This window comes from Microtus pennsylvanicus, chromosome 5 (genome assembly GCF_037038515.1).
Source record: "Microtus pennsylvanicus isolate mMicPen1 chromosome 5, mMicPen1.hap1, whole genome shotgun sequence".
Taxonomy (NCBI): domain Eukaryota; kingdom Metazoa; phylum Chordata; class Mammalia; order Rodentia; family Cricetidae; genus Microtus; species Microtus pennsylvanicus.
Window position 1 is genome coordinate 71,875,287 of NC_134583.1, and position 10,586 is coordinate 71,885,872.

At 46.0% G+C, this 10,586-nt stretch overlaps 1 protein-coding gene across 6 annotated transcripts in view; it reads right to left on the minus strand.

Moving 5' to 3' along the window:
* Ate1 (arginyltransferase 1) overlaps positions 1-8,060 on the minus strand; it is a 117,775-nt gene extending 109,715 nt beyond the window's left edge. For 3 of the 6 annotated variants that reach the window (XM_075972478.1, XM_075972479.1, XM_075972482.1), the window contains exons 1-3: positions 7,247-7,430; positions 3,378-3,441; positions 609-671 (exon numbers count right to left, since the gene is read on the minus strand). In XM_075972478.1, coding sequence (XP_075828593.1) covers positions 609-671; positions 3,378-3,441; positions 7,247-7,352 — 233 coding nt within the window. In that variant the 5' untranslated portion in view covers positions 7,353-7,430. Of the gene's footprint in view, positions 1-608; positions 672-3,377; positions 3,442-7,246; positions 7,431-7,775 lie in introns of those variants that run through there. The other 3 variants (XM_075972481.1, XM_075972480.1, XM_075972484.1) reach the window with 3 other exon arrangements.
* Between the last annotated feature and the right edge of the window lie 2,526 nt (positions 8,061-10,586).

Here is a 10,586-nt window from a genome sequence, read left to right on the forward strand (position 1 = left end):
TGAACTCCCACCCCTAACCAAGAAGCTATGTGCAACTGACATCCACTTTCAAAGAAAAAAATTAGTTTACTTTTTTCATTAAAAAACAAAACAAACAAAAAAGCTAGCCAGGCAGTGGTGGCACACACTGGGGAGGCAGAGACAGGAGGATCTCTACAAGTTTGAGGCCAGCCTAGTCTATGAGTGAGTTCTGGAACAGGTTTTAAAGTTACAGAGGACCCTATCTTGGGTGGGGAGAAGACCTAGACTCTGCCAGACAGTGGTGGTGTGCATCTTTAAACCCAGCACTTGGGAGGCAGAGGCAGGCAAATCCTGAGGCCAGCCTAGTCCAGTTCCAGGACAGCCAGGGCTACACAGAGAAATCCTGTCTTGAAAAAAAAAAAAAAAGTAATTTCCACTAGCTAACAAAGTATCTTTCATATCATCTTCATACCAGGACTAACTAAACAATATAAGAATCCACTTATCAATATGTGGATTTCAAATCAGTACATAGAAAAGACAATTTATTTACTTTCCTTATAATGTCTGTCTAAAGTAGAAACAGTATTTTAAAATCCTAAGATTCTACTTTAAATACACACAATCTTTGTACTGTAGATCCTTACCTTATTGTGTACTGAGGACAGCATGTTTTATTCATGACAGGTTTATACAAGTATTTCCCACTTCTAAAATTATAAAAACAGTTTGTTAGTTTCTTATATACTTTCACATGTACCAAAATAGATTAGAAAAACTAAGGGTAAAATCTAATCAATAGCATAAAAAACCAACTTTTCCTTTCCTAAACCTCAACAGATGCACCACATTCTCATCAGTACCTTCCACTCCTTCAGTGTCTCCATCTGCTACCACATCAGCACGAGAGAAAGTAATAAACCTGTGTGTGACGAGGCTGGAGCATTGGCTCAGTGGCTATGGGCATGCACCGCTTTTCCTGGGGACCTGAGTTCAGTTCCCAGCACTCAAAACCCCATTCCTTCAGCTCCAGAGGCCCCAATACTCATGTACATGGCACCATACAGGTACATATGCATACACATAATTTTAAAAACAATAAAATTCTTTATAACATTAAAAAAAATGCCCATGATGTTGTTGGACAGACGGACTTCCTCACGGTGACACACATACGAGCTTAAAGTACCACTTCACAAGCCTCGTTTATAGGCACTGTAGACCTGTTGGCAGAACCACGGATTCATTTCTCAGGTCAGGAACCTGAGAGTCCGTTTAGACTATTATTACCTTATTGTATACTGAGGACATCATGTCTCAAACTCACCTCCACAACCTACCAGAAAGATTTCTACTTGTTAAATATATCTTACATTTTTGTCCTCTTCTTCCTGCCTCCAGGAGTGCCCTCTCAAATACCTCTGACTTATAAATGAACCATTCTAAAACAATTTCCTCACATTGCTCTCATATAAAACCCCTGTAACGGGGATCCTTATGACATCATCTAAAACCCTACATCTGACTTGCATCTACATTTTGAGACTCATTAAATTTAATAGGTGTTAACATTTTAATTGGCATGCTCAATTTCCGCTAAATACTGGCATTTAGTACTTAATGCTTCATGTTGCTTACATTTACATAAGAAACTTTCGCCGGGCGGTGGTGGCGCATGCCTTTAATCCCAGCACTTGGGAGGCAGAGGCAGGCGGATCTCTGTGAGTTCGAGACCAGCCTGGTCTACAAGAGCTAGTTCCAGGACAGGCTCCAAAACCACAGAGAAACCCTGTCTCGAAAAACCAAAAAAAAAAAAAGAAACTTTCCTAAAAGTTACTTAGAAATAGTTATCCCGTCACCTTTAACACCAGTACTCAAGAAGCAGACCCAGATCTACATAAAGAGTTCCAGACCAGTCAGGGGTACATAGCAAAGACTATCTCAAAAAACAACAAAAACTACCAAGAAAACACAATGTATGAACAATTACAGAATCAACTGATCAACTGTGTGTGTGTGTGTGTATATGCGTGTGAATGTGTATCTGTGTGCATGTGTGTGTCAATCTTGGGTCAGCGAGATAGCTTTGTGGACGAAGGCATTTGCTGCCTAGACTGAAGACCTGCTCTGCTCCCCAGAGCCCACACAGAAGGAAAGATCAACCTCCCACAGCTTGTCCTCTGACTCCATAGACATTGCAGCACACAGAAGCCAATACCCAAACACAAGTAAATGTTTTGAAAAAAATGAATTTTTTTAAAAGGCAATCTAGGAAAGATGGCTCAGTAATAAAAGCCCTAGCTGTGTGAGCATAAGGCTGGAGTACAGATTCCCCCAAACCAGGCAGCTATCTATAATACTGGCTTGCCGGAAGCACAGACAGGGAATCCCTGGAATTAGGCTGGCTAGCCCAACTAGTCAAAATTGCACTAACTCTGGAGTTAAAGAGAGACCCTGCTACAGTATATAAGGTGATGAGCAATCAAGGGGAACGTCTCAGTCCAGCCTCTACACAGATACACCCATACAACACACAGAAACAGAAAACAATCAAAACTTAGGAAGAAGCCAGCAAAACACACAGAAACAGAAAACAATCAAAACTTAGGAAGAAGCCAGCAAAACAGGTCATCAGGTAAAGGCTCTTGCTGCCAACCACGCACAAGCTCATGAGCTTTTGCATATTCTCTCTCTCTCTCTCTCTCTCTCTCTCTCTCTCTCTCTCTCTCACACACACACACACACACACACACACACACACACACATATACACACAAAGTAATAAGATCTGTTGAAAACAATTTTTTAAATGAGTGCCAAGTACCATCAAAAAATTATATTAATTTTTGGTTTTTGTTTTATTTCTTTGAAACAGGGTCTCACCATGTAGCCCTGGCTGGCCTAGAGCTCACTACGTAGACCAGGCTAGTCGCAAACTTACAGATATTCACCTACCTCTGCTTCCCAGTGCTGGAATTACAGGCATGACATACCACACTCAGCAGAAAAATTAGTATTAATTTTGTAAGATAAAGGTATGGTAGATAAGTTAAAAGGAAAACCATCTCTCCTTACCTTAGCTTTACCAATATGCTTTCTACAATAATTAGCATGTAATTTGCTGTCAAATATTTTGCAGAGGCCAGACAGCATAGAGAATTAGTGAAAGACTAGAACAATTCCAGTAGCTGTCAAAGGTTACTAATAAGCACACAAGGTTGGTTATAATGTATTTGGCTTTATGCATCATTTTTACCTTCCCAAATAAATTTCTGAGAACAAAGTACACAAAAAAAATATAATAAACATTTTCTTAAACTTTCTTACAACCTCAGGTATTCTGAAGGTGATTTCATTGTGCAGTTATAAGACACAACTGAACAATAGCAAAAAGAATCTGTGCTAAAGAGCTTTACCTTCTCCATCCTCGGTCTATGAGATCCTGATAATCCTGTACTGTCAAAGAGTGTGCCCACATGCCTGAAAAAGTAAGTAACACGTTAATTCCAGAACTCTGCATTGTCCTATGGTCTTCTTTTTACAATTCTAAGTGCTCAAAAAAAAAAAAAGGTAAATTAGGCCAGGTGTGCGCTAATGCACACTTTTAATTCCAGTACTCCAGAGGCAGAGGGATCTCTGTGGATCTCTGTGCATTCCAAGCCAGCCAGGCCCTATGTAAAAAATTAATAAAAATGAAAATGGCAAATTTAGACAAAAATTCTAAAACATTCATACTGGAATAATAAAGTTTATACGTACTTCATCCTGAACATAATACAGACAACACAAATGAAAATAAGATATATTATTCTAAGATAAAAGTAGTGACACAAACCTGTATCCCAGAACTTAGTGAGTAAAGGCAGGTGGAGAAGAGAGAGACTAGCCTCAACTATATAATAAATTTGAAGACAGTTTGGGTAACATAAGACCTTTTATCCAAAAAAAGTCAAGTCAGGTGTGGTGGCACAATGTCTTTGACCCAGCACTCAAAGAGGCAGAGGCGGTGAGATCTCTCTAAGTTCAAGGCCATCCTTGGTTACGTGGGGATGACCTGGCTAGCCAGGGATACATAAGAGAAACCTTGTCTCAAAATAAACCAACAAAATCTACTCGAACTAAAGAATCAAATACATCAAAAGTGATTCAAATTTAATTCAAGATTAATAAACAGTATCTATGACAAAAATCTAGATTTTCATTGGGATTGGACAATTATGACACAAACTTTCATTAATATCTCCAATGAGGAACACACTGGTCTCACCTATTTGAGAGTTGCCATTTGTTTTCTTTCTGTTACTGTGATAAATACCATGACCAAATGCAGTTTGGGGCAGAAAGGGTTTATTCACCTTACAGTTTAGAACACTCCTGAAGGGAGGTCTGGCAGGAACTGGAGGAAGGAACTCAAGAGGCAGCATCTCAAGGCAGGAACCTACAGGCAGATAACTCGAGGTAGGAATCTGGAGGCAGGAACTGAAGCAGAGGGCATGGAAGAACTCTGCTTACTGGCTTGCTTTCCACAGCTTGCTTAGACTGCTTTCTTGTAAACCCTAGTACCACCTGCCCAGAGGTGGCATCAGCCACAGAGAGCTTGGCCCTCCTACATCAATTACTAATCAAGAAAATGCTACAACGCACTTGCCCACAGGCCAATCTGATGGAGGCATTTTCTCAGTTGAGGTTTCTTCTTCCCAGATGACTCTAGCATATGTCAAGCTGACAAAACTAACAACTCTACAAAACTAGCAACTCTACAAAACTAACAATTCTACAAAACTAACAATTCTAATCATTGATATGCATAATATGTACAGCATAGGCTTCAACAATAAAACTGTTGTGATTTTTTTTTTTTTTTTTTGGTTTTTCGAGACAGGCTTTCTCTGTGGTTTTGGAGCCTGTCCTGGAACTAGCTCTTGTAGACCAGGCTGGTCTCGAACTCACAGAGATCCGCCTGCCTCTGCCTCCCGAGAGCTGGGATTAAAGGCGTGCGCCACCACCACCCGGCTCTGGGATTTTATTATTAAGACTAATTAGGATCGCACTTCATCTGGCATCTAACTCTGGGGCACAAATTCATGAAAAAGCTGCTTGCCCGTGGCTTTGTAGCCACCAGTACAGGCCAGAGCTGCGCATGGCCAAAGTCACCGCCTAAGGACTAGTTTTCTTTCTTTCTCACTCTTTTTTTTTTTACCCCAAGCCCTGTGAATGAGTCTGTGATTTTTCTGTTGTAGCCTCTCTGAAGCAAACTCACAGACATTTGAACTCCAAATACTGAAGTTGACAGGGTTAGTCCCTCACCACTGGCCAGCTCTGCCTTTAGGCACGTCCCACTGTATGTGCCTCTTCCCCACAATCCCCTGTATGTCAGGGTTCAATAGTATTGTGAGTAAACCAGTTCTTCCTTGCTCCAGTTCCTGCCCCCAAGTTCCTGCCTCAAGGTACCTGCCTCCACTACCTGCTCCCAAGTTCCTGCCTCAAGGTACCTGCCTCCACTACCTGCCCCCAAGTTCCTGCCTCAAGGTACCTGCCTCCACTTCCTGCCCCCAAGTTCCTGCCTCAAGGTACCTGCCTCCACTTCCTGCCCCCAAGTTCCTGCCTCAAGGTACCTGCCTCCACTTCCTGCCCCCAAGTTCCTGACTCAAGGTACCTGCCTCCACTTCCTGCCCCCAAATTCCTGCCTCGAGGCACCTGCCTCCACTTCCTGTCCTGACCTCCCTTCATGAGGGACTGTACACTGGAAGATGAAATGAACCCTGTCCTCCCCAACCTGCATTTGGTCAAGGTGTTCATCACAGCAATAGAAGACAAACGAACAGCAACTTTCAAATGGTAGTCACTCACTAATACCAACAAGCTAATCATCTGACGCTCACAAGAATCCTCTGAGTTTGTGGCCACTCAGACCTGCAGTAGAATATCAGTCACCCAACAGAAGGGTGCCCTACAGTGAATATTAAAACCGAAACATTAAAAACTCATAGTTATTTCTCTACATGAAACGACTGTTCTTCCACAAATCTTCAAACACAAAACATTTATAGTGGGCAATTTTCTCTTATCCAATTCTCTGTCACTCAAAGGCACCCACTGTCACTATCTGATATACTTCTCTTTGGGCCTTATTCCTCCCAGCTGTCACTGGGAGGAATAGAACATCTGCATCCTGTTTATTTTATTTAACTCTATGCTGTAAGCATTTTTCCACTTAACGGTTCTTCACAACGGTACTTTTAATGATTGTGTAACTGTCTACTTAAGACCACAGCTCGCCTAATAAACACTTTTTTTGTTTGTTTTTCAAGACAGGGTTTTTCTGTGTAGCCCTGGCTGTCCTGGAACTCGCTTTGTAGACCAGGATGGCCTTAGATACACCTGCTTCTGCCTCCCAAGTGCTAGGACTAAAGGCAAGTGCCACCATGCCCGGCTACCTAACAAACACATTTAATGAAAATCTGTAAACCAGTACAATCATACTCGGCCAAATCACTAACAGTCTTTGAAACTGCACAAACGTCTAACCTAAATTTATATTTTCACAGTTATCTTGTTTCCCACCTGTTGGATTTGTCAATCATGACACATCAGACAGTACGATGTTCAGTTAACAAACAAATCTTAAGGTATCTGAATCTTAGCCAAGCGGTGGTGGCTCATGCCTTTAATCCCAGCACTTGAGAGGCAGAGGCCAGCCTGGTCTACAGAGTGAGTTCCAGGACAGCCAGGGCTACACAGAGAAACCCTGTCTCGAAAAACGAAAGGAAGGAGGGAGGGGAAACAAGAGAGGAAACAGGGAAGGAAGGAAACCTGAATCCTGACAACACAGAACACTGTGTGTTGATTTTGTTGTGGTCCTAGAGGTGGGTTGACAGAATGGCATGGTACGAACCCCAGATAAAAGAATATCAAGCAGATGGGGACAATCAGTCTAGAGACCCTGTTTTCTAGGATGTTCTCCCAGACACTCTTATCCAAGGTTGACAGTGCGCAGGTGTTCACGCACACGCCCCTCCACACCAGCAGCGGGGATCCCCGGCTGTCCAGCACCCACCGCGGTCAGCTCTTAGGAGCCCCCAATCTCCTTCCTCCTTTCCCTCTCGCACAGACCAGCAGCTGTTGGTGGACTGCAGCTAGGGCGGGCGGAGCACCCCCGGGGTTTTTCCCGCTGCTCCACAGGCAGTGGGCGCCCAAGTTCCTCAAGCGTCACCACCCAGACCCCCCACCCCACCCCAAAGCCGCGGCTGCCGGCTTCCCACGCCCGCCGGCCCGGCTCGCTCACCGTTGGAGACACTGCACGCCACATTCTTGCAATAGCCACACTGGAACGCGGTCTGGCTCTCAAAATACTCTACGAGGCTGAAAGTAGGCGCGCTCCAGGAAGCCATCGCTACGGCCCCCGCCGGCTCAGCGCCACCCAGCCAGCCGCAGCCGCCGCCGTCGCCGCCTCCACCACCCCACAATGCAGCGCGCGCGCCTCCGAAGACCGCGCGAAGCCACTCGGGAGCTCGCGGGCCGGAAAGACCTGGCAACCTGCGTGACTGACGCCGCCCGCGCCATATTGACTGAGGGCAGCCTTTCGCTATTTCCGTTCCTCCTCTGTGAGGGGCGGCTATCAACGGTGAGGGTGAAACGGGAAGACCCAGCCGGGAAGGAGGGGGCAGGCTGGGCTTAGACGAATGAGCCCGGGAAGCTGGAATCGGGTGACCTACGGCCTTAAACCGCCCCCCCCCCCCGGCCAGGGACCCGCCGGGACATGGCGAGGGCCTGGTGAGAGGCGGTTACGGCCACCCGGACGGCGGGACACTCACCACACGACGTCTTGCCCTCCCTGGACGCGCAGTAGCCGCAGTGGTAGCCGGCCTTCAGGCCCTTGTATTCCACCACCGAGGCCATGGCCGCCGCCGCGGGCTCGAGGGCCGGCCACGCCTCTCTGCGCCAGGCAGGGGCCAACCTCGGCAGGGCGCGGGGGCCCCCGACGGGAGGGCCGAGAGCGCGGCGGGTGCCGGGTTCGGGACTCCCCGCCGGATGCCTGGAGGGGCCTCCGGACGCCGGCCTCGGTCGCAGGGGTGCGCCTCGGGGCCCCGTGTTCGTGCCCAGCCGTTTGATTGCTCAATCAACATTCCTGATCGCTTACGCTGAGTTATCGGCCGGTTTTATGGCTAGGGAAACTGAGGCTCCAGTGATTGACCCAGCCTCTTCCCGCAGGACTCCGGTTGGATGGAAGTCAGTTACCCTCTCACAACGGCTGCGCCAGGCCGCCTGTAAGTCATGAGCCGCCGGAGTCTTTTCCAAACGAGCTGGCTTAAATGGTAGAGGTAGAAGAGGGCAACATCCCGGGCAGCGAGGGAGCTAATTGGCTAGTGATGAAGTGCCACCTGTTTTTTAAGAGGGAAGGTAGAAACCCAGGTGGTGGTGTATGCGCAAAATCTTTAAATATCACTGAGAAAGGGCGTCTAACTCTATAAAAAGCCAAACACTTATATAGGCTGAACTTATCCCATGGGTCTCCAATTTGCGACCAGTTTTAAAGAGCATGTTTTAGGGAATGAGAGCGTGATAACATCTGCCAAGGGAATGCGCCTGAGCCTTTCCCTCTGGGTGCAACAGTTTTTTTAGTCCGTGGCACCGTAATTTCCATAGGCAACCATAACGTTAATAATACCTTTGTGCAGTGTCGAGAAAATAAAATCATGAAACATCTCTGAAAAATTCTGTTTGCGCCTGTCCTGTTTGCGAATAGCAGAGATAGGTCCCCCCTTCATCCCATGGCAGAGGAGGCCAGAAGGCATTGGGTCCGCTGAAACCCTACTGGCAGACCGTCCTGAGCTACCATAAGTGCTGCTGGGAGCAAAGCCCTGCGTCTTCTGCCACTGAGCCCTATCTCTCCTGCCCGTGAATAAACTATTTTTAGACTGTTAATGGAGCTCAGGATGGCCTAGAACCCTGGACACTCCTGCCCCAGGGTCCACTGTGCAGGTGTGCACCCCTGCACCTGCAGTTAAATGTATATTAAATATATAAACAAGTAAATTTTAATATTTTTGACCTTAGGACCTAAGGTTGTTTGTGCTGGCTATGTGTCTAGTTAAGGTTGAAAGTTCATGACCTGGTGACTTAAGGAAGGGGGGGTTATTTGTCCGAGGGGAGGGGGGCAGAGGGAGAGGGGAGTCTGGGACATGACAAAGGACTGCCTCTGGATGGAGAGGAGACAAACATAGCCTATAGGAAAATGGTCGTTTATAATGGTAAAAGGGGAAATTAGGGTGAGGTGTTTAATTTTAATTGGACGTGTTAATTAGGTGAGCCAAGACAGGACTTTTAAATAGTGGACTTCAGTACTCACAGCTGGATCTGAGCAGTCAGCCTCAAGAGGAGGGGTGGGCAAACAGGGAATAGACGGCAGGGAGTAGTTTTAGGAGTGTGATCTAACAGTTTTTAGCAAGGCAGATGGAGCCAGGGAGAAGGGCAAGGCCTGCCAGAGCCATGTTTGCCAAGCTCAAGCTGGTAGGGTCCCTTCAACTTCTGTCATCTACAGTTCCCAAAACCTACTGGGAGTCTTGAGTTCATGAAAATGTAGATATAACAGCAGATAAGAGGAAACTACTAAACTCTTCTGTCACTTCGCCTCAGCCTTAGCCAGTGAGCTCTAGAATATTCCAACCTTGAACAATAATAATGAGAATGTCCAAAATCCTGGGCATGTATGTTAATTCACCTTGATTACAGCAACATCACCAGATGAATGACAGCAGCCAGAGAGGCGGAATAACTCGCTGAATGTATACAACTAGTAAGGGGCATACAAGAGGGGTAACAGTAATGAAAAGAAACCAGTAAGCCCCATATGGAGTGAATGCCTTTAATCTTAGCAGTGAGGAGGCAGAGGCAGGATGGATTGTTTTGAATTTGAGGCCTGATCTACGTAAGGAATTCCAGCCAGTCAGGGTTACACAATGAGATCCTATCAAGAAAAACAAAACAAAACAAAAAAACCAATAGGTCCTAACGTAGACCTGTGTGAATCAGTGGTTTCTGGATGACTATTTTGCTAAAAAGCCAAAGGCAGTTTCTTTGTTGTTGTTTTCTATTCTAGACCCAAATGAGGGGAGGGAAAAGCAAAGCTCAATTTGTTCCCTCTATTAAAGGAGTAAGGAAGAGTTGTCTTTGCTTTTAACTTTCTTTCTTGACAGGACACAGCAGTCAAGTTGTGCCGCTCAGTTTCAGTAGCTCAGCACACAGGTGTGGCATCTGGTCTGTGAAGCGCTGCGCACTGATACAGTGAAGGATTTGTGCATGGTAGTAGCAGGCCCAGAGTGCAATTAAAGGGACATAAGTGAAGCATTCTCCTTGAACCCTAGAGGATTCTGTGAGTAGATGCGACCTAAGGAAAGCCAGAGACAGAAACAGCTAACTTGAGGGTGGAGAAGGAAAGCATTCTCCAGGGGAAGTGGACTCAACAAGGTGGGAAAGGAAAGAGGGCTGGTAGCAGTAGACTCCTAGAAGACGCTTTCCTCTGTGCACCACTCGCAGGAGACCTAGACTGAACTCCATCTTGTCAAGACCTGGCTCTTCAGGCTGGCATGTACTAACTAGCTACATGAGGCAACTGACCACCTAAA